Here is a 24105-nt window from a genome sequence, read left to right as displayed (position 1 = left end):
AGGTCAGACCCTGAGCGGTGGCCCTGCTCTCAGCTCTCGTCCTGCCCGGAGCCCAGCCGCCCCTGAGCACACACTTCAGCTCACACTCACACACACGCAGACTCATACTCTCTCGCTCACTTGCACACTTGGCCACTTCTCCTCGCTGTGCCACCCGAGTCCCTTGTATTCATCACCACCCTTCCCATCTGAAATTCAGTCACACGTCTCCTAAGAGCGAGAACGTTTTCTGTCGACCTGATGGTCACATTAGGGAAACTCAGCGTTGTCACATACGGTGACCTAACAGCCAGCAATGTCCTTTGTAGGTTCTTTTTGCTGGATGGTGACAATGGGGGAACCGGGACCTCACCCAGGGTCCTGCCTGAACTCCAGCAAAATCAGCCCCCTGCCTGAGAGGCGGACGTCGCCAGAGAGATGACAACACCACCAGCAGAGGGGAAGAGCCGGGTCCGAGACGCCAGCAGCACAGCAGTGTTTGCGCCTGGCTCTGCGCCTGGCTCTGCCCTCCCTCGGCCCTGCCCCGTCCTGTCCCCAGTTCCCCCATTTCCTCACTGGGGGCAGGGCTGACATCTTCCTCTCTGTGACTGACAAGTAATTTGTGGAGTGAAATTTGAAGCCGCTTCCCCAAACTTTTCACCTGGCAGCACAGCACCACTGAGTCGTGGGGAAAACACGGGACTCCCACCACGGTGACATGCCGCGGGCTCCTGGGGCTGGCGGACGCCCATCTGCCAAGGGCAGTTTGCAAGAGTGTCTGCCCTGCCCAGAGTTCGATCAGCATGCTGGGGACAGAGCTCAGGGAGGGAACAGTGTTTGAGGCCCTTCAGCCCAAGGGGACCAGATGACTCCCGAGGGAGCACGCTGTCGGAGCTGCACCAGCGTCTCCGTGAGCTCAGCTCTGATGGCACCTGCCCCATTTCCAGCTGCACCCATGTGTGGCCACTGTGCTTGCTCAGCAGTGGGGGGTGGCAAGCCCCCCGACCAGCACACTACCCTCAGTCTGCTCAGAGCCCGCCTCCCGGCCCCGCTGAGGCCTCAGCCAGCACGAAGCCCCCGCCCCAGGACCCAGCATGAGTCACAGGTCGGCCAGGGAAGCAGCTCAGCCCCTTCCCCATGGATGGCGTGGGGTGGAAACAGCCCTGGCGGTTTCTAAGTATTGGCATGATTTAAGGCAGACTTGAACCCCTGCCGGGGGGAACTGCAAGACATCACTAAGAGAAGAAGAGAAAGCCAAGACCTGAGTACACGGGGAGCTGGTGCGTGTTCCGGGGTCTGGAGATTCTATCGTCTTGAAATGTCCGTGCCCTCTCCCAACCCTGACTTACGGATCCAACGACATCCAACCCAAACCCCAGCTGCTTTTGTAGAAAGTGACAAACTGATTCAAAGCTTCCCACAAACATGCCAAGGACAAGAGCACTGTGAGGGGCGGGCAACGCGCAGGACGCAGCAACATGGCAGTGAGCCCTGTCGTCACGACAAGTAGGCATGGCCACAGCAGCGTCCAGAAACAGGCTTCCGCTGAAGGGAGCTGGAACAAGTGGATGTGCGGGTGCAAACAAGGGACGCGCTTAGACCCACCCCGTCCAGCTAGACGGCCCTGAGCGGGGACCCGGGCTGACAGCACAGCAGCTGGGTGCCCCTCCCTCAGGACTCCGAGGGGCTGGACTCCTCAGGACTCCTGCTGTGCCCGTGGGAAGCACGTCAGTGACAAATGCCACGGGCACCACAAACTCAGGGGCCGACGGCTGGCTTAGTCTCGTGCATTGTTTGCTGCTCCTAAGTTGGCTGCACTGAACGTGTTTTATTGCTGTAATGTAAAAAGCAGTCACTGCTCTTATTTAAAGTCTACCTAATTGTCTAAAACCTTGACATCAATGTGCCGGCAGAAGTGTGTTGTGTGTGTGTGTTAATACGTGGCACGTGGGAGTCTGCAGGCAGAAGTGTATTATGTGTGTTAATATGTGGCACGTGGGAGTCTGTGTGCAGGCAGAAGTGTGTTGTGTGTGTGTTAATATGTGGCACGTGGGAGTCTGTGTGCAGGCAGAAGTGTACGCATGTCCCGAGATCCCTGTCCCCTCTTACGCAGTGGGACACCAGCCTAGGCTCCGCTGAGAAGGGACTTTGCAGATGTAATCGGCTTACTAACTAGCTGACTTTAAGACAGGGCGATTATCCTGGATTGTCGGGGTGCAACCCAGTAATCACACGAGGCCCCAACACAAGGGGAAGGCAGGAGAGGTGAGGTGGGAGAGGAGGTTCTGAGGAGGGGAACCCGGGAGATGGGCCAGGAGCTGAGGAAGGTGGCACCTGAGAATGGTCCTGGCCGAGCAGCAGGGGACCTGGACCTCATCCTACAGCCGTGGGAACCGACCCTCCCCGGGGTCCCCAGCAGGTCTGCGTTGGTGCCCCTTTGGGCCAGCCCACCTCCAAGGCCACGGGGGGAAGCCCTGCCCCCAAATGGCGACCCACGTGGGCCCATTTCACAGAGGTCCTGGGCAGACCCGTCTTTGCTCCAAGGCCACCTCCACCATCACCAGCCCCTCTCATGTCCTCCTTGCGCCCCGCTGGCCCCAGGCTGGGAAGTGGCATGCCACTGCAGCAGCACCCTCAGACGGTGCCACAGATCCTCCGAAACAAGAAACAAACCAGGAATCCACGCAGCCACTCTACCCTGCCATCTCCTGTGGCAGCTCGTGCTGTGGACGACCCCACAGCCAGGGAGGCGAGGGACGCAGGCAGGTGCTGATCAGCCCAGGCTGGGGCGTATTTGTGATGGGAGCCCCTCACCCGGCCACACACAGCACACAGCACACAGCACACCCAGAAGTGAGCTTTACCTCCTGATGAAGACACTGTGGTCTTCTCAATTTCTTCAGTTCTGGAATCTTCTGAGTTGCTGCCGCCGGCCATGGGTGGAGATGTGACTGGGGCCGCGTCGGGGAGGCTGGGTTTTAGGGACGCGCCCTGGAAGGGGAGAGAGGGACAACATCTTCGCTACTCAGCGAAGGCGATGACCTGTGAACACGTGTGCTGGCCAATGTCAGGTGTGGGCTTGTTTGTAAAATAAGAGTTTTCCAGATTTTAGGAAAGATAAGAAGCCACGAGGACTTCATCTGAGGCAGGAATAAGTTTCAGGCCGTCGGACCCTGGAGGGCGGTCACAGGCCACCACCACAGACCCGGGTCTCGGGACCTTCCAGGCACCAGAGCCCTACACACATGTGGGTGTGCATGCTGGCCCTGCTTCCCAAAGAGGGGCCAGCCCCCTCCACCGGGCGAGACCAAGGGTCCCCACGCCATGCCTGGGCGTCCGCCACCATCCAGCCCATTTTGGTGCCAAGCCCTGGGAAGAAATGTGAGACAGATGGCGGGAGCAAAGGGGCTGGCCCCTTTCACACCCCTGACACCCCCCTCCTGCTGCCTCCGCCTCCTGTGTCATTTCGGGTGGCATGAGCTGGGGACACTCACTGCTCTGGCCTTGCCTGCTGCCCACACAGCTTTCCCCTCCTGACTTACAGACACACTAGTACCTTGGGGCCCTCCCAGCTATTGGGATCCCAATATGTCAATGATCAGAATGTCAAGGTCACCTCAGAGACCCAAGGAACATTTAGAATCAGAAACCAACTTTCAAAGAACATTCCTGTGCCAAGACGAGAGGAAGCCAGCCCAGGCTGGGACGGGCCTGGAGACTGTGCCGGCTGCTAGCAGGGTGGGTTTGGCTTCAGCACTCACCACTTCCTCCCTGAGCAGCTCCTGGTTCTCCGCCTGCCCGCTTCCGAAGTCTCCTGACACCTGAAAGGTTCACAGGGACAGGAAGCAGCTGCTGATCGAAGCCCTTGCGTCAGCAGGGCCTGGAGAGCAAAGCAGCCCAGCTGGTGGGAGGCGGAGGGAGTGGGGTCCTTGAGTGGCCGTGGGGGGAGGAGCCCAGCACGCTCCCCTGAGTGGCGTCAGCTGGTCATCAATGAGGCACAACCGATCAGACCAATTAGGACGACCCTTTGGAAATGAGTTTGGCTCCTGGCCAGACATTCAGAGAACCGTGAAAAACATGTTCCTTTCTTTCCACTTGCGATTCTGTTCCTGGGACACTGTCCTAGGAAACGGCCCAGAGGAGAAGCCCAGCCAAGGGGTACTTGGGCACGCGTCTCTCCACGTGTGGGACGCACAGTGGACGTGGAGCAGAAAGCAGGCGGCCCTGGGCTGTGACTGGACGACCCCACTCCAGTCACAGCGGGGTCCCCGGGTGATGCGTTTGTGATCTGAAGCCTCCCTGGGGACACAGCTGTCCCCCGGTCCTGACCCCACACCCGGAACAGGTGGAGTTGCTTTTCCTCAGGTCCCACAGGATTGTGTGCACGCACATTCTCAGGCACACTCACACATCCTCACACACACCCACAGTCTGTGATAAACACTCACTCATGCTTACTCAGTCTGTGACAAACATCCTCACACACACAGTCTCCAATGAACACTCACACTCACACCTTCGCCACGGTGACTGCTGTCGCCTGTGCCACCCACTGGCATGCTGGGGCAGCTTCCCACATTTGCTTTACATTCCGTGTGTTCTGCAGGGAAGGGGAGGCTCTTTCTGACGCTACAGGTAATTAAAAATGTCACCATGTTCCTGTACCCGAAATGGCGTCTTTCAAAGAGACCATTGTGGCCCCATCACTTTGGGGCTCCTGGGAAAGGCCAGCCCCTCTGCCTGGGCACCTTCCCCGGGGTTGAGGGAGGGGAGGAGAGACTCACCCCGTCGTCGGCATCGTCGTCATCGTCCAGGCAGTGCTGGGGGCCCACGTGGGGGTCCCCACGCACCCTCAGCTCTGCAATCATGCCCTGGACACAGAGGGACAGAGAGGTCACTGGCGGCTCCACCTTACTCTGGCAGCCAGCTGGGAGCCTGGCACCGTTCGAGGTCAAGATGTCAGCCGGTGATACACACCGGAACGAGACGGGCCCCTGAATGGGCCCGACCTCAGACGCACCAGGAAACAGCGTCAGATCAGCTGGGGGGAATCCTGACGTCACCTTCTCGTAAAACGAGTCAGATACCGAGGAGAAAACTGAGCTCGCAGCACTGGGCACAGCTCTAGGTTCTCCGAGCGCACGCGTCAGACTCGCTCACTCACTCACTCGCTCGCCCTCTCTACCCCTCCACAGGCTCCTTCACGTGAGGCACCAGGCCACGGCAGGGACAGGGCCCTGGGTGAGGAGAAGAGGGGAGCGAGCCCAGGCAGGGGTCAGAGCGGGACGAGGCATGTCGGTGGATGTGGTGCCCGGAGGGGCGTGAGGCGCTGCGCGGGGAGGACAGCAGGGAAGCAGACGCAGCCAGACGATGTCCTCACGTGTGAGAGCAGAGGGTCCAGCGTACAGAGAGGACACAGGACGCCCACCTCAGCAGGAGGCCCCGAGCCTGAGGCAGGGAGCAGGGGACAGCGCCGGCGGGGGCAGCGTGGGTGACGAGGACCTGAACCACTGCACCAGGGCCTTCTCTGCGAGGCTCCGTGGTCCCTAACGGGCCGGGATGACGGGCCTGCAGGTGAGGCTGTGGACCCTGCGCCTCCCAGCGCCCTCAGGGCTCCCACAAAGCGAGGTGGACCCTGGGCCTTTGGCAGATGACATCCCCAGGACACAGAAAGCAGGCCGAGCTGCTCACGATTTTGTCTTAGATGCCACTTGCTGAAAGGTTCTCCCCACTGGGAAATTATGAATGTGTTCACATGCTTTTGCTGCATTGTCTGTTTTTCACTTAACTTTTTCATCCACTGAGATTGACTTCAGTGCATTTTTTTCCTAACAGCGAGCATGTTTCGCCAACTGTAAGGTGCACATTTTAACCACTCTTACAGCAGAACGGCCTGGGTCAGAGGGCAGCAAACGCTCTCTGCGAAGGGCAGGTGGTCAGCATGTCCAGGCGTCTGTCACAAGGACTGTGTTGTACCCGGTAATCGATGAGGACAATAAGTAAAATACGGGAGTGGCTGTCAGTCAAACTGTAGGGACACTGCAATTCTTATTTCATACAATTTTCACCTGTCACAAAACATTCTTTTTTCCCAACCACTTAAACACGTAAAGGCTTTCCATCGCACAGGCTGTGGGGAAACGGGCAGCAGGCTGGACGTGTCCTCGGGCCCTGTGCTGATACCCACCTAGGTCATTCTGGTTATTCCTCCAAACACCCTTTATCAGCTGACCTTCAACCTCACGACCTTCCTGCTCCACACCAACAAGGAACATGTGACAACAAACCAAACAAACACCCCCGAGTGTCCCCAGCTGAGCTCTCGCTTGAAGGCCCCACTGTCTCTGGTCTCTCAGCTTGGCTCAGGCTGCCTCCTCCAGGAAGCACTCCTGAACTCCCTCCCGGGGAGGGTTAGGCCCTCTGGGGGCCAGTTCTCCCTGACTCCACAGCGCCCGCTCCACCCCCACTGCTCCAGGTGAGGCCTGTGGGATGGCAGGAGGGGCCAGATGCTAAAATTCCAGAAAACCATACTTCTGAACATTCCTTGGGGGCACTCTGTATGTGGGGAGAGGGCAGGGGCGCTCTGGCAGGTGGGGGGTCAGGGTGCTAGATGTCCCGCTATGGCCTTCCCTACCCCAACACCGTTTCTGAGGCTCTGAACCTCCGACAGACCAGGCTCACGGCAACCTGAGTGAAGAGGGCAGAAGAGCGTGGGTCCCAGCTACCTGTCTGGGGGTAGGTGCTTTCCCAAGGACATGGTTAGTTGGGGAAGACGTCACTAGTGCAAAAGCCACGAGACCCACTGCAAATATTGAATGGACTTAGAACCTAATGTTAGGAAATCCAGGTTTTGTTAATAAAGACCATTTAAAAAGCTTGTCACTGCCACACCACACGTCTTAAAGTTGTGTGTAGACGGTCAGAACCACACACTGTGCAAGCATGTCATTGGAGGATGTGGGGGCTCCCTCCCCGGGACCCCGACCCCACGGTGCCCCAGTATCTCCTGGGGGTGACCTCTGACCTGGAAATCCATGTCCTGGCTGGGGCAGGGGGGCTGGGGAGCCTGTAAGGGGGAACACAGCACTCCTAGGCCTGCCTCCCCTCCACCTCCTGGCCCCTCCTTCCTCTGCTGGCTGACCCCTTAAGTGGGCCTGATCCCTTGTCACCCGTCACAGCTGTACCTGTGACCGGGCCACGCCCCCACTGTCCCATTTCCTGATCTTGGGACCCCCTGGCCGGCATCCCGCCCAGATTCCTCCTTGACTATCTGCCTCTGGCCGCCTTGCGGTTTCCTCCCGTGGGGTCACGCCCAGGCACATCCCTCCATTACAAACACACTTTCTTCTACTTCTCCATTCCGTGGAGTCAGGTCATCGTGTGATTGCTGGCACTGTGTCTCGGTTATGCCAGCAAATGTCACTTCTGATGAACAACAGGGCTCCACGTGTTTGTCGTAAGAGGGGTCTGTGCTTAGGGGCCATGCTTTCCCTCTTGCTCCCCGCCACCGTCAGCGTCAAGCCTGTTCCGGTGGCCCAAGCCTAGGTGGCCGGTGGGAAAGCTCGTCTTCAGTGGCCAGGCACTCATTTTTATGTAACAAGACCAACAGAGCCCCGTGTGAAGCAGCGGCAATCCACGCGCCTCACCGAACACAGAAGTGAATGTGGAAGGTGCTGGGAATGGGGGCAGGCCCAGCCCTGCCCGCCTGGAGGCTACAGACAAGGGTCCAAGGCAATTCGTGGGCGGTTCGTCTGCTAACAGACGACTGAGGCCAAGAAAAGCTCAAAGAAACCCCAGGCGAAGAGGAGGTGGCTCCCCAGACGGAGGCAAACAGGGGAAACGGGACCCTGTCCACAGAGAAGCCAAGTCGAGGGAAGAGTGACTGCAGAACCTTTGAAATGGCACAAAAAGGAAAGGCACCAAAACAGTGCCAGGGAGCTGCAAGTGACGTATCAATAAGCAAAACACTGCAGCAACGGGTGGGACAGACATGTCCCCGGAACACTAGTTACCAAACCCGACTCCAGGATGAGCCGGAAGAGCCCAGCGAGGTGCCAGGACCTTCCCAACAAGACAGAGTTAAAGGTTCTGCGAGGACCCGTGGGGTCAGCACCGGGCAGGGCGTGCAGACACCATCAAGGGGGCACCCCCTTCCCTCCCAGCACTCTGAGCTTCTGTTTCTGCCAAATCTTATAAATCACACAACCTGAGTGATTCTTTCCCAAGAATCTCAATTCGAAAGTCGGAAAAACACTGTACTAAGTTGATTTGGTCTTCAGTTCCACCAGACAATGTGTTTCTCTTCCCACCTAACTGGAATCTGACCAGACACCTACATGGAAAATTCCTGAAGCTTCTAGTCTGTGGGGACACAGGAGCCAGACCAGGTGTGACAGTGGAATCAATGGGAAGAGGCCACAGCGCCCCCGGGAGGCAGGGCCACCGCCCAGAGCCAAACACAGGGCCGGCCATGAATGTGTCTGCATCTTTCTACCCTTCAGACACGCTGAGGGGACGGTCAGTGCCCTGGGGCTCTTCTCCAGGCCAGATTTCACCATATAAACACTTGAAATATCCCAAAGGTTTTTAAAAAATGACAAGATAAATAGGCAAATGACAAACTGGGAAATAAAATTTGTAGCACACAGAACCAAGGATTGGTTTCTTTCATGTGTAAAAAGCTTGTATAAACCAATAAGAGATGGTAGAAGCCATCAAAACCAGGAACATAAACAAGCCAATCACGAAGAAAGACAGACAGCAGCAGCAAACATGTGAAAAATCAGTCTGTCTTCAATCACAACCAAGAAATGCCAATGAAAACACCATCGGTCGCCTACGTGTCCAACTGGCAAGCATTGATGACATGCAGGTCTGACGAGGCATGGGGGGGCACGCTGCACGTTAGCACCCTGAGAGCTTGGCAGCCCCTGTCCCCACTGGCACACGGGCAGCTTTTTGTTGCCGTGTCAAAGGCAGAGGGAACTGTAGCATACTTTTCCATCTAGAAATGCCTGACACATCACACAGCAAATTGCCAGTAAACACAGCCCCTCCCTGGATGGGATGACTTTCTCTGATTTCTTCCAGTTAATCATGTTTGAGGATCAAAAGGAAAACACAAAAAGGCCCAGTTTGGTAGCAAGGTCCCGCTAGCTCCCAGACCCCACTGGTGTAAGTTTCTGCCAAAGGGGAAAGGCCAGCTTTCAGAACCTGAGTCACCAGGCCTTAGAACAACTCTCATCAAGTAGCTTTTGTCTGGGCAATAATTAACTTTCTGTCCTCTGGGGACACATCCCCCATTAGCAGACACAGGGACCCCTGTCTGGACCACTGGGTAGGGGTGTGCCGGCTGCATCAGCACCCCTGGAGGGTGTCCACGCAGTGCATCTCGGAGGCCGTGGCTCCAGCTAGAGATTCTAAGGAGTGTAGGGCCTGAGGGCCCAGGAGAAAGACCCTACTCGGGCTCTGGGATCTGCCTGTCCCCACATGGGCCAAGCCCAGGGAGAAGGGCCTTCCCTGGGGACACAGTGGACACAGCCATTTGCCCAGCACCACTGGGGAAGACCAACTCGGAGCTGCAGGCCGCTCAGCAGCTTGGTAAAAATAATAATAATCAGGACGACTGACGTTGGCTCTGGGCATGAAGTCCTGACCCGGCCCCACTTCTACCCTCCAATGTTGCCATCTTGAAATTCTTCATTTGGAATGAGGGTCCCTCACTTGTGCACAGACGGTTGCAGGGCCGGCATCCAGTTAGGAAGATGGTCCGGAAAGGGCCTCAGGGGCCAGTGCAGCCCGGGGAGACACTTATTGGGGGCGGCCACGGGGCCAGGACACCAGGGGATAAAAGGCACACTAGAGCCAGGAGGCCAAGGAGCAAGGCCCCCTGGGGACTACAATCAGTGGACACTGAGCGCCACTGTCTGTTGTCCAGGTGGCCGGGCCCCACGCCCAGGGCCGAGCCAGCCCTCCCCGAGCAGCCCTGCGTTACCTGAAACTTGTCGGGGTCCGCTCCTCCGGCCTGAGCCACAAAGAGGCCAGAGCCCGGCTCCAGCGCCAAGCCCTGTGGGGACCGCGCCAATGGTACCGTCTGGAACACCTCGCAGTCCACGAAGAGCGCCGCACTGTTGCCGTCCACGCTGAGTGCAAAGCGCGTCCACTGGCCGGCGAAGGCAGGCAGGCGGAAGCTGGCGGCCGTGTGCGTCTCAGCTGCGCCGGGCTCAGTGTACAGCAGCTGCACGTGCTGGTGGCTGTCACTCACAGCCGACAGCTTCACGCCCACGGAGACCACTGCCTGCGCCGCATCCGTGATGGCGAACAGCACCCCCGCGCCCTCGGTGGCCGGCCGCACGTGGAAGAACAGCGAGAAGTCGCGGAAGAACGGGTTGGGGAAGTGGTACTGGGCCACCAGGCCGCTGTTGGCGTCTGGGCCGAAGACGTAGGCCGGCCCCACGTCGGGGTCGTCGATCTGGGTGACCTGCTGGGGTAGGGGATCCCCGAGCAGCTGCAGGAGCCCCACTTCTATGCCCACGCTCCCTGTGAAGAGAAGAAAGACACCGCATGAGGCTGCGTGCAAGGAGACCGAGTCTCATGCCTGGCAACCGCCCAGCTCATCTGGGTTCCGCTGGCCTGGACGTGGACCGCCACCGCGTGTCATCCAGGCGCCTCGCTGGGCCAGGACACAGTGGCCACAGCCACGGCACACTGCCATCAACCTGCCTGCAAGTCCAAGGTGGACACAGCAGGGACCACCCCAGATCAGCCTGGCAGAAGGGGGCAGGGTGTTCCATCAGAGCATGGAGGCTCCTTCCAGGGGCAGGGACATCCCACTGCACCCCTGCCCTGCACCTGTCCTCACCCCACGCTGGGACCCGCCCCCACGCCTACCCCCACATTCGGACCCTGCCCTTCACTCCTACTCCTCATCCTCACACTCGGACCGTGTCACCCACTCCCACCGCCAAGCTGGAACCCCACCCTCACCCCACGCTGGGATCCCGCAGGAGCAATGCAGGGCAAGGCTGGGCACCCCCATCCCCGGCGGTTACACCTTAATGACGTCACTCCCTTACAAAAAAGGAAAATAAAACTGCACAGTGGAGAGTTCCCTGCAGCCTCATTGACATCAGGAACCAGCCTGAAAACAAATTTAACTCCTGGGAAGGTGGAAAACCAGAGGCTGTATGTACGTCCTCAAGGACACCCCAAGCTAAGCCTGACACTCAATACAGTCAGTTGCTCCCAGGCCCCCGGTTGTTGTTGTTGGTGTGTGTGTGGGGGGGCGGTTACAGTGTGTGACAGCCCAGCCATGACTGCTAGTGGGACTCCTGGGAGGTGGGGGCTTTCCTCCCCTCCGGCCACGTCCACACTGGGGTGACCTGAGAGCAACTGTGTCCCGGGGGAACCACCCGCGGGAGGTCTGCTCTCTCCCTAACCCACTGACACTCACACCAGCATGGCCACACGCGGTGCCATCCTGCCTCCTGAACGATAGGCGGCTCTCCGGGCCCTTTTGTTCACTCTCCACAGGAGCCCACGGTCAGACCAGCCCGTGCGTGCTCCTCCTCGGTCATCACTGTCCCGGAGCATGAGTTCCTACCCACATGCCACCATTCGGAGACCCCTCGGCAGTGTGAGCCCAGGCTAGGGATGGCAGCGGCAGTGCCTGGTTCTCTCCCCTCACTGCTTCTCCTCCCCGGAGGGACCAGAGGCGCTGCCATCCATGCCTCTGGGGCAGGGTGGAATCTGACCATGCACCTGGACCCGCCTGAGCCCCGGGGTGCAGCACAGAGCAGACTGCTTCCTGGGCATGTGGGCGCCACTAGTGGCCGGACCCCACACCCTGGGGACCAGTGGTGATGAGCGCTGGGGCTGAGGGCAGGGCTCTCACCTCCCTGTCCAGAGAGTGTGGTCACTGCCGGACACAGGAGAGGGACAGACACCAACTCAAGGAGAGACCCATTCATCGGTGACTTTCCCACATGTCCCCTTTGCCAGGCAGATTCTGGACTTTGGAGCCATGCTCTGGCCAAGAGCCCTGACCTAAGGCCTTTCCTCTCAAGACCCCCCAACTGCAGTCTGGTGGGGCCTACCTCCAAAATGTGAGTCACACGGCAAGCTGCTCCTCTGGGAGAGGGCTGTGACATGTACGTGTCCTGAGGAGAGCTGCGGTGATCGGGCGTGTGTGTGACAGTGAGTGTGAATGTGTGCGTGTGTGAACATGACAGCATGAATGTGGGCGTGACAATGGCGTGTGTGTGAGTGTAAGTGAGCGTGAATGTGAGAATGTGTGACCGTGACAGTGAGCATGAATGTGTGTATGTGAGCGAGACTGAGTGACTGAGCGTGAATGTGTGCGTGTGTGACAATGAGTGTGAATGTGTGTGTCTTTGGGGGGGGCCGGACCTCCGAGCAGGGCCAGGCTGACCTGGGACTTCCTGGGGCACACAGAGGGAAGAAATGCCATACCCCAACTTCCTAAGTCAGGTCTTTCAAGAGCTCCCTGAGAACAAAAACGGAAAACAAGGAAGAGACAATGGCCACCGCCGGGACATGCACTGTGCCAGGGCTGGTTCCCTGGGGTCACTCTGCATAGCCCAACTTCCCATTATGTGGGCAGCACCACATACCACGGGGGAATCCCCTTGGCCTCCCCCGTCCCTTGCAGGTAAGTCCCTCATGCAGATGGGAAGTGGGGAACGTAAGCACAGCACAGACAGCAGCCTTGGTGGAACAATGGCCTGGCCTCTGCGCCTGCTGAGGGCAGAAGGCCCCTCACGGGAGCAAGGGGACCTTACAGAAAGACCCTGGGCTCTGGGAGGCCAGTGGTCACTTCCCACTCAAAGGAAGACACTGCTGTCCACCAGGGTGGCAATTGCTATGATGGTCCCTTTGTATCAGAAGTACCCAGGGCCCAAGTGTCCACTCAGGGAAATGTTTGAAGACTGGGAAAGAGGACTCTCACCAGCTTGGGTGCCAGAAGCACTGGTGCCCTGACTCAGCTGTCCCCAAAGTTAAACATGGTTATGCTCCACCACCACCCTTCCTTCTGGGCAGCTAGAACTTTTCCAAATTAAGAATACAAGATGCAGCAGCTGTCGACTACCTGGGTTGGAAGAGAGCAGCGTGCGACATGGGCAGTCCCAGGGTCCTGCAAAGCATGAGCGGTTCCTTCCCAAAGTTCTCCCATTTCCTCTGCACAAAATTCCTCAGGTTCCCTTTGGAAGCAAGCCTCCCAATGCTGCGATCAGGAACCATGAGCGGGGCTATGGCCACCTCCCTGCAGTCCTTTTGGCAGCTGCTGCGCGGGAGGCGTGGCCTGAGGTGCCGGCCTGCTGTCCTGGGCAGGAAACTAACATCTCTCCAAAAAGCAAATGCCATGCCCTCAGAGCTCAGAGGAACACCTTCCCAGAACACGGTGGGCGACACCTCTGGCAAGCTGCAGCCCGCTCATCGGCCCACATTCCCCTCAGATCAAGGAATCAGAAGACTTGCCTAGTTGAAGACAGTTTCCCTTTCAGCAAACAGGCCAGCCATGACCAAGTGGGATTTATCCCAGGCCTGCAAGGCTGGTGCAACATTCAAAAGTCAGTTAATGGAATTCATCACATCAACAGGCTAAAAAAGAAAACCATGATCTTATCAATAGATGCAGATAGCATCTGATAAGTCCAGCAGCCATTCGTGATTAAAAACCTCAGGAAACTAGGAATAGAGCAGAATTTCCTCCACTGATAAAGAACCTCTACAAAAACCTACAGCTGACATCACACTTCATGGTGAGAAACTAGGTTTGCCACTAAGATCAGGTACAGGGCAAGGATGGCCCTCTTACCACTCCTCCTCGTCACACCGTACTGGAAGTGCTTGCTAATGCAATAAAGCAAGAAAAGGAAATAAAAGTACACAGACTGGGAAGAAATAAAACTGTCTGTTAGCAGATGTAATCTATGTAGAAAATCCAAAAGAATTCACACACACACACACACACCTCCCTCCTGGAGCTAATAAGTGATGACAGCAAGGTTGCAGTCTACAAGGTTAATACACAAAAGTCAATCACTTTCCTGTGTACCAGCAATGAACAAGTGGAATTTGAAATAAAACACACAACACTATTTACATTACCACCCCTCAACATTAAATACTTAGGTATAAATTAAAGAAAATATGTACAAGTTCCATACGAGAAAAACTATAAAACACAGATAAAAGAAATCAAGAACTAAATAAATGAAGAGATGACCCACATTCATACGTAGGAAACTCAATCTTGTCAAGACGTCAGTTCTTTCCAACTCAATCTGTAGATTCAATGCAATCCCAACCAAAACCCCAGCAAGGTGTTTTGTGGCTATTGACAAACTGATTCTAAAATTTACGGGGAGAAGCAGAAGACCGGAATAGCCAACTCAGGACGGAAGAAGAACAAAGCTGGGGGACTGACAACACCCGACTTCCAGACTTACTCTACTGCTGTAGCAATCAGGACAGTGTGGTCTGTTGAAAGAAACAGGCAACAGGTCCATGGAGCAAAGGAGAGAGCCCAGGAATAGACCGACTTGGACACAGTAACTGACCTTGACGAAGGAGCAACGGCAACACGATGGAGCCAGAAGGTCTCTCCAACAAACGGTGCTGGAACCACTGGCGCCCACGTGCAAGATGCGAACCCAGACACAGATCCTACACCCGCCACAGAAACTAACTCAAAGTGGATCACGGGCCTAAATGTGAAATGCAAACCTCTAAAACTCATAGAAGAAAACACAGGAGAAAACCTAGACGACCTTGGGTTTGGTAATGATGACGTTTTAGGTACAACACCAAAGGCAGGATCCACGACAGAAAGGACTGATAAGGTGGCTGCATTACAATGAAAACCTTCGCTCTGTGAAAGACAGTGTCAAGAGAACGAGAAGAAAAACTACTGACAGAGAAAATATCTGCAAAATGCATCTGATAAAGGACCGTTACCAAAATATACAAAACACGACACCCTAAGAAAACAGACAACCGATGAAACACTGAGCCGGAGACCTTCACAGACACCTCACCGAAGAAGGCACGCAGATGGCAGACAAGCACATGAAGATGCCCCCGTCACGTGTCACCAGGAAAACGCAAGTACAAACGACGGGACAGCAGCACACCCCCAGCAGAACGGCCCCCACCCGGGACACTGACAGCACCAGGCGCGGCAGGACGAGGACCCACAGAAGTCTCCCTCACTGCCGGTGGGACGGCAGGGGGTGCAGCCACAGGAGGACAGTGGCTGGTTTCTTCCCACAGTGGACGTCCTCTCACCATAGGACCCAGCGATCACACTACTTGGTATTGACCCAAAGGAGCTGCAAACTTACGTCCACACAAAACCTGCCCACGGACGTTTACCGCAGCTTTATTCATGACGGCCAAACCTGGAGCTGCCCAGACGCCCGTCCGTGGGCGATGGACAAACTGCGGTCCATCCAGGCAATGGGCTGTTATTCAGTGAGAAAGCGCAATGAGCCACGAAGCCCTGGACAGACGCGGGGCACCGTAAGTGCATACGCCTGCGTGAAAGACGCCCATCTGAGAAGGCGTCCAGTTCTGTGACATTCTGGAAAAGGCAGAATTGCGGAGACAGTGAGAGGTCAGGGGTCGCCAGGGGACAGAGGGAGAGGTGAGTAGGAGGAGCACAGGGGGTGCTCAGGGCAGTGACACGCTCTGTAGGACACTGACAGTGGACACACGTCACTGTGCATCTGTCCAAACCCAGGGGAGGCACAGCACCAAGAGGGGCCCCCGTGTAAAGTGTGGGCCCTGGGTGATGACGTGTGTGTGTCACTGCGGGTCCATCAGTTGTAACAGAGGCCCCACCCGGTGGGGACGCTGACGGTGGGGGATGTGCCTGTGGGGGGGGCCAGGGGGTACATGGGAAATCTCTGTACTTCCCTCAGTTTTGTTCTAACCTAAAACTGCTCTAAAAAAATAAAGTCTTTTAAAAAATCAGGCAAATGATGAAAAGTAAGCAAAGATTGCAACACTAACATCAGATAAAACAGAATTCACGTTGAAAGCCTTTGAATGGGACGAGGAAGTGATATTTTTCACACTCCCGCCACATGATGGGCCCTGTACCACCCTGGTGTCCCCAATACACACGGTGAGTGGGAGGGACCTCGTTCAGGTCTGAGCCTGAGACACCCACCCACCCCCTCTCCTGTGAACAGAGAGCAGACCGCCTGGTAAGAGCTCTGAGCAGACAGAGTGAAGGACGCTGTCGGCGGCGTTTGGCGCAGAACCTGACCTCGATGGCAGAGAAACAGACAGCACACACCTCAAGGAGCAGTGACGATGGTCACACTGGCTGAAGGACCGAGACTCACGCCGAGCCAATGGAGGTGTCCCGCGTCCCTGAGTAGGTACCACGCAGGGTGCCCCGTTTAGAACACCCAACCTGACACCACCACAAAGGCCTCAGTGGGGTATTTCTGACAGTCCAGAAAACGCCCAAGGACATGCGATGGTCTCTGAAGCTGTGATTCACTGAGCGCGGGCCGCGTTGAGCAGGCTGCCACCCAGTGCCCGCGTCAGGGCCACAGGGGCGCCGGGCCAGGGTATGGGTAACAGACGTGAATGAGGGGACGTGCGGGGCCCTCAGGGCATCCTGTGTTCCCAGCGGAGCTGGAAAGGTCTGTCACTGAGGAGAGGACCGAAAGAAATACTAGAGCCGTGCAGAACGAGGGCGTCTGCCTGTAGTGACACAGGGAGAGATGTGTCAGACACAGAAGTGACCCCTTTTGTGCAGAACAAGAGTCGCGAGTACACACGTGCTGCACTAGGCAGGACGATGGCCCCAAAGATGTCTAAACCTGTGGCTGTCACTTTACACAGCCAACAGGAGTTTGCAGATGTGACTGGCTATGGCCCTTGGACATTCTCCAAACCCAACCACACACATCCTTTCCAGCAGGGAAGCTCTCCAGCGGGGACACAGAGAGTGGTGACAAAGGAAGAGAACCGCCGCGATGGCAGCATGAGGACCTGGCCGACTTTGGTGGCTTTGAAGATGGATGCGGGGCCAGGAGCCCGTAGCCTCCAGGAGCTGGGAAGGGCAGGGACAGTGTTCTCAGGAGCCCCCAGGAGGAGCCCCCCAGGAGGAGCCCCCCAGGAGGAGCCCCCGGGGCCCCTTCAGTGACGTGGTGTTGGACTTCTGGCCTCCAGAAGTCACAGGAGCACACCTGCATGGTAGTCAGCCAGTAAGTGCGGTTGTCGTCCCAGCAGCCCCAGGTCACGCCCACACACGCATGTACAGAAGGTGCCCCGTCCCGGCGAGGGGCTTGGGAGCTGCCATCAGCCCTCACACAGTGTGTCTGCGAGCCAGTTCTCAGATAAAAACCTCACATAGGACAGAAGCAGCTGAGGACAAGATGAGGGGCGGGTGGTCCTGAGGGTGACAGTAGCAGACAAAGGTGGTCCCCTCAGAGCCAGCATTTACCGCTCGGCACGCTTCCCCCCACTCAGGACTGGGCCACACGTGGGCAGCACGTGCCCCTTCCAGGAGGGCTGCCCACAGCCGTCTGGCCCCCAGAGCCACCCCCTCCACCTCTGATCTGAGCTCTCTCAAGGCAGACAGTCCCCCTGCTGGCCCACTCAGGAGGGACACAGTGGTGACCTAGGAGTAGCTCTGGCCCTCCCCAGAGTGGGCCCTCACTCCCTTTTCTCTGGGCCCTGAGGGACACGCCCACAGGCTGCAAAGGCCTGTAGGGGTCCCCAACATGTGCTGAAGGACAGCCAGCGTCAGTCACAGCATGGAGCTCCCACGTAGCCCTGCCCTCCTGACCACCTGCCTGACCCCTCCCCCACTCCACTCTCCTTGTGGGGAAAGGGAAGAAGCAGATACAGGGGAAGGCCCTTCAAGTGTCTGGACAGAGCTGTGGCCTCAGGCTGGTGTGCGGGGACCAGGTGACCCATTCACACCTCTCTGGCCCAGCATGACGACCAGGTCCCCAATTCCATCCCTGGGAGAGGGGCTGGCGCCTTCCTCAGTCTCTTCCCTCCCCATCAGGCTTTCCTCCATCTCAGCCTGCCCCCAGCATGGAGGCGTGGGAGGGCCAGGCGGTGGCTGAGGCCAGAGAAGGGGCATCACTCCCAGCCCCCAGCCCTGGCTCCCTGTGGGACCTCCCCAGCCAGGCCACACCCAGGAGCGTCCCTGGTGAGGTGAACGTCTGAAGCCCACCTTCAGTGAGCACTGGCGGGAGAGTCCCAGGGCCGGGCTCAGAACACAGCCACTCAGCTGACGGAGCCACTGCGGTTAGAGATTCCACATCCCACGCCCCCGTGTGGCCCACATTCCCCCTCTGAAGGAGACCTGGGGCCTTGTGTGAGGCCCAGCAGCAGGTCTGCTGTGTCCACCAGTGGCCCCTGGAGGACGAGCAGCAGGTGGGCTGTGGGGAGCTGGTGACCGGGGGTGGGGGGCACAGGGCAAGGAAGGGGTTCTCTGCTAGCCCAATGTTTGGGTGTTCTAGGCACCAGTGTGTGTGGGATGTGGGAATAGGCAGCTCCCAGTGGCCCCAAATCAGAGCCCACAGTGCCAACGGCTGTGGATGACACCCCTGCCCCCCAGCCCTGCCTCTACCACCCCCCCAGCTCACAGGAGCAGCCACAGGGCCCCTCTCTGCACATACCAGGCCTCCCAGAACAGCCCTGCCTGACACCCTCCTGTCTATTCCTGCTCGTGAACAGGGCTCGGTGTCCCTCCAGCCCAGCGCCCCTCCAGCCCAGTGCCCCTCCAGCTCAGCCCCTGCTGTGCCCCTTCCTTGGGGCCGGGCCACACCCATCATTGGCACTTTTCCCAGCTCTGGCCAGAGCCTGGGCACTGGCAGTCCCCCTCCCTTCACTCCGGGCCTGGCACAGTGTGCCAGGGAGTCACCCACACACATCCCTCAGGGGCCCAGCATGAGAACACTCCCTCTCGGGGGCCACTGCTGCCACCCCACCCCCACAGCCCAGTCCAAAGCCCAGTGACCGCAGGGTCAGGGTCGGATGAGCGGGCAAGGCTGCTTCCTACCGGGGGGAAGGGAGGGAGACGCACAGCCCAACGTGGATGGGGCTGAGTCCTTGAAGGGCAATCGGGGGGCAGGCTCAGCTCAGGGCCCCCTCCTGAGCGCAGAGGGGGCTGGTGGGGCCTGAAAGGCTGCAGCTGTCCTCTCCTCCCCCCAGATCCGAGGGGCAGAGAGGCTGTGCTCTGGGGCTCACGGACCTGGGCTGGAGTGGCCCCATGTGAGCTCTGCACTCACAGACCGTTGGCATGGTGGTGACCTCTCGACCTTCAGAGCAGCAAATGCCCCCACCCTGCAGCCCCCTCTGCCCACAGGCTGGGGCCACAGGAAGGACATTAGACACTACGGTGGTAGTGGCCAGAATTATGTCCCAATCCTGGCTGGTGCCACTGTGCCTCAGTTTCCCCTCCATGACTGGGTGTGTAACGGGCTGTCTCAGAGCGTGGGGAGGACAAAATGAATTAAAAGGCTTGGGCAGGAGTTGCTCTGTTAGGGGCCACTGTAGGCCTCTCCAGACCTCAGCCTCCCCCCTGCAGAGGAGGCATTGCACCCCTCCTGCCCAAGGGTGTAATAAGCACTTAGATGTGTGACAGACCATAAAGACCCAGCATTGGGGGTGGAGGACTCTGTGCCAGGTTCACACCAGCCTTGGCCGAGCTTGCCTGGCAGGGCAAAAAGGAAAGAGGGGAAAGGCAGGCGGGCCGGCCATTACCTGCAGCCGGCCCAATGAACACACAGTCCCCGTCCTCCTGGGCTGGGAGGGAGGCGCAGGTAACCGGCAGCCTGCCCCCATCCAGGTGGCTCCAGCACGCATCCTCCAGGGCCTCACAGAACTGGCGGCAAGGCGGCGGGGCGGGTGGGGGGCCAGCACCGCAGGGGGGGGCCAACAGCAGGCAGAAGAACCAGGAGAGGAAGCGGTGGCAGTGCGTCCGGAGGAGGCCCCCCCAGGCCCTCCAGGCCACCAGCACCTCCTCTCTGCTCACGTGGTGGAGGTGGTTGGGCAGCCAGGAGTGCCCAATGCCCAGGTGGCCGCAGACCGGCAGTGAAGGCGGCAGGGGCAGGCAGCGGCCCACCGCGGGGCGGAGAGGTTGCCCGGTGGGGGTCAGCGGCCTGGCCCCAAGCAGTGCAGAGTTATTAGCAAGACCAGGCCCCACAGAATTAGCCACGTGGGGAACCCAAGCACCACTGTCCCCAGTTAAAGCTGAGAGTGAGATCTGAGACAGCTGGGCAGGGGAGTCGGAGGAGAGAGCCGCAGGGCCGGTGTGCACACCCGGGGAGCCCGTCACCAGGGGAAGCAGAAGTAGCGAGCGCCTTCGGGTGTCAGGGCGTCGGTGCTGCTGGGGCGGACGGGCTGCCACAGGCCAGGCTCCTCTGCGGCCCAGATCCTGCGGCCACCCCGGAGACCGCCGGCTTCCCCGAGGAGGGGGCCCGGCCCGCACGGAGGAGAGCGTTCTACCTGGGGATGTTGGCGGCACCAAGGGCTCCCCGAGCAGCGCCCGGGGTCTGCCCGGGGACAGCGGTGGCCGGGTGGGCACTGGCAGCGTGCCAGCCTCCGTCCTCTGCGTGTCCGGAGAGCTTGGGGTCCCGCTGCTCAGCCAGAGAGCGGTGCGGTCCTCCTGGGAGGCGCCCGAGGGCCCAGGAAGAGTGAGGGGGGGCGTGGGGGCCACCGTGAGGTTCGTGCTCTCGGTGGGGGTGATGTCACCCCACAGCTGGAGGAAGGTCCGGATGCCCAGGGCCACATTCAGGATCTTGGCTCCGACGCCAGCGATGTTTTCCTCCTTCACGTCCGGGCTCGCGGTAGAGGCGCTGGGGGCAGCGGCGGCCTTGCCCCCGCCCGCCGCCAGCCTCTCCGGGGGCAGCTCAGCGCTGGCCGGGGCGGTCCCCTGCTCGGTGGGGCCACCCTGAGGGGCCACGTGCGTGGTGCTAACCTCCGTGGGCCGCGCGGGTGAGCTGCCCGGGGGCCCGGAGACCGGCGCGGCCGTGGGCTCGGCGTCCCTGGGGAAGGGCCACAGCCCATCGGACCGCGCGGCACCCGGGCAGCAGGCGAGCAGCAGCAGCAGCAGCGGGCAGCGGCCGCCGCGGTGCGGAGCCATCGGGGTTGTGCGCGCGGCGCGCGGGCCGGGCCGGGGGCGGGGCCGGGCCGGGGGCGGGGCTGCGGGCGGGGCGGGGCCGGGGGCGGGGCGGGGGCGGGGCCAGCGCGGCTCCGCCCCCCGCCGGGCAGGACCGGCTCCCCATTCGGGGTTCCGAGCAGCTCTCTTCCACCTTCTCACTCTCACAGCAGGAAGAAGACGCAAGTCTCCACATCAAGGCGACAGTCACCCTGGGGAGTCAGCACCCCTCCTTAAAGCGGCCAGACTCCAAGAGGCCAAGAGGACATTTAAGCACATTCAACGGAATGCCCAACTCCTCGGGCTGTGAGCTGGAGGGGGCCCCAGCACACCGCCGCGGGTCCCTGCGTGGGGTGTGAGGGCTCCGGGCAGCACCCCATCCCAGGGCAGCCCCTCCTGGCCCTGCAGCTTGGGCACCCTCCGCAGAGCCCCGCCCCAGGAGAAGGGCCTGGCACATCCCGTGGGGTCGTCTGCTCCGGACAGGCTGGGCACCCCGGGATATGGAGGCAGCAGCCGCCGGCCACACTTGCCCACCTGTGACTGGAGCCCCTCCAACTGAGAACAGCCTGGGAAGCCTGGCCTGGGGCAAAAACCACAACCTGAAAATGTTAAACTTGTTCCAAGCCCAATTCTACTGCAATTGTTGCTTGAGACATCCGACCTGGGAGGGGCCGTGAGGGACAAGGGCTCCCCACCTGCTTAGAGAACCCCCTCCTCAGGCGCCCATCACCCCCACCCCATCACAGACACCAGCCTGCCCTCACTCCATCTGACCAGAGACCATGCGTTGGGGTCCAGCATTGGGGACACACCACCTTTTGTAACACCCTGGCCCCCGGGCCCCCTTTCTCCACTCCTCCTCGAAGTCCTGCAAGTGGGGGGTCTCAGTTAACCCCTGGGGACTGACTGCTTGAAAGGGACAGAACACAGCAGCAGTTGGGCACAAGGGGAAAGGAGATTATGGGATGTATTGACTCGTCACCATCGACAGCAGGTTCCACATGGACAGACATCTTCCCCCGCCACCACCGCCACCACCGCCACCACCGCCACAACCATGGCCACGGCCACCACCGCCCCCAGAGCTCCGCCACCCGTGTGCAGAGCACCCCAGCTGCACGAGTCCTGCCCACAGCCCTGGTGCCAGCCCAGGGTGGGGCCCTGGAGCTACCTCCTCTCGGCTGCGTCTTGACCAGGCACCTCTTTCGGGCAGTGTCCCAGGAAGGGAGGGGACCTGGGCATTGCCACTGCTCCAGAGGGTGTTAGCCAGGTCAGCCTGCGGCTGGACAGTTCCCACTGTGTCCCAACTCTCTCCCTTTGTAAAACCGCAGATAGCACTTCCTTCTGTGCAAGACACTGGAAGGGTGCTGCTATGTGGCCGTAGGTCCTGCCAGTGCCCGCACTGGGGTTGCTTGGGACCTACTACGTGCACTGGTGTCCGACTTTGATGATGGCTGTCACCCACCCCACAGTGCCGGGCCGGCCCCAGTGCCCACCCAGCACCCACCCTCTATGCTGCCCTATGAATTCCCAGCCCAAGTGGGGTCCCCAGCTCTGGGCAGTGGCTGGAGGAGTGCCCCTAGTAGACAGACACTGCCCCAAGCTCCCTGCCATGCTGCAGCTGCTACAAGGCTGCAAGGCAGGGTGGGCACAGCCCCAGGCTCAGTGCCCAGTGCCTCCTCCATTCTGGGAGCCTGAGCCCGGCATGGCCATCAGCCGTTGTATGAACATATGACTGAGAAAACTGAGGCAGCAGGCCAGAGGCCTGGCTCCAGAAGGTAGAGCCCAGGAGAGCCCAAGCCAGGATGAGATTAGCACGCACTCTCACCCTCACATTCACACGCTCACATACACACACACACACACACACACACTCACACACTGCTTTTAGCAGCACATTGCACACGAGGCCCCACGTGTGCTCTGCAGGCCAGCTATCCGTCTCTTCTGCCCAGGGCCCCTCTCCAGGGTGTACTGGGGTCTTGGTCCACCCCCCCCAAAGCAATGTTCAGCAGTGACAGCAGCTCTGATGACACAGCCCTGAAGACATGTCCCCGACTCAGTACAGAGTATTCGATCAATTGCATTCCATCCCAAGGGCAGGGCTTAGCTGTCTGGGATGAGAACTCACATTTTTAGGACAGCTGAAACATGTCCCCTCTTGAAAGATGGGGACATCTCACATGGGAACACCCGTCTCGGCGAGGCCTTGTTCCCAACACTCAGCCCCACAATGCTGAGAATTCTTAGAAATTCCCGCCACTAATGTGATTTTACGCCTAATGTGTCTGGAAAATCAGGACAGAAATTCCAAAGGTCTGGATGGTGATGGGGCTGGGCTCTGTGGCAGCGCCCATTTCCCGCTGGCTGTCCCGATGGCCCTGGGCACAGAGCCAGGCGTGAGGCGCGAGGCTCAGGAGGCACTTCTGCCACTGTACTGTGGGGGCGGGGAGGCTGTCCATGCTGCGCCCCACCCTCCAGAGCGTGCCCTTGCTGCCCACGCCTGCAAGCCACTGCCGCCTCGGAGTGCTCCTGCATGTCCCACATGCACCGGCCTGCCCTGCCCCGAGTCGGCAGAGCTGCCTCTGACGGCCGTCGAATCCCGCTGGAGGGACACACCGGACCTCCGTCTCCAGGATGTTCTCAGACAGCGAGGGAATTTTAAATCATGGAAGAGAGTCCTGGATCTGAGTGGAGACAGGTAAGTGGCACCGAGAGTCACAAGGGATGGCTGCCTCTTGCACAGGATTCTGACAGCATCCTTGCAACAAACCAAAACTCACTCGCTGTGTCTATGGGAGCCGCTGACCCCCAGCAGAGCGCCTTCCTCTGCCTTTGTCTCCCCTCACGCAGGGACCATCCCTCCCTCCCGGAACGCCCTCTCCTCATCTCCATCCATGACACACACAGCTCACAGCCTGAGTCAGATGGTCTCCCCACCCGTTTCCTGTTAATCCACCCCCAGGGCT

At 59.2% G+C, this 24105-nt stretch overlaps 1 protein-coding gene across 2 annotated transcripts in view; it reads right to left on the bottom strand.

Moving 5' to 3' along the window:
- The window catches only part of COL18A1 (collagen type XVIII alpha 1 chain), a gene marked incomplete at its 5' end in the record, with an annotated part of 85718 nt that overhangs the window by 24588 nt on the left and 37025 nt on the right, over window positions 1-24105 (bottom strand). Inside the window, 5 exons of one of the 2 annotated variants that reach the window (XM_081067330.1) lie at window positions 2844-2970; window positions 3741-3800; window positions 4764-4850; window positions 9974-10518; window positions 19741-21121. In XM_081067330.1, coding sequence (XP_080923456.1) covers window positions 2844-2970; window positions 3741-3800; window positions 4764-4850; window positions 9974-10518; window positions 19741-21121 — 2200 coding nt within the window. Of the gene's footprint in view, window positions 1-2843; window positions 2971-3740; window positions 3801-4763; window positions 4851-9973; window positions 10519-19740; window positions 21122-24105 lie in introns of those variants that run through there. The other variant, XM_081067331.1, reaches the window with a different exon arrangement.

Source organism: Rhinolophus hipposideros (genome assembly GCF_964194185.1).
Source record: "Rhinolophus hipposideros genome assembly, chromosome: 2".
Lineage (NCBI taxonomy): Eukaryota > Metazoa > Chordata > Mammalia > Chiroptera > Rhinolophidae > Rhinolophus > Rhinolophus hipposideros.
The sequence above is the reverse complement of the archived record's forward strand: the minus strand, read 5'-3'. Positions and strand labels throughout refer to the sequence as shown.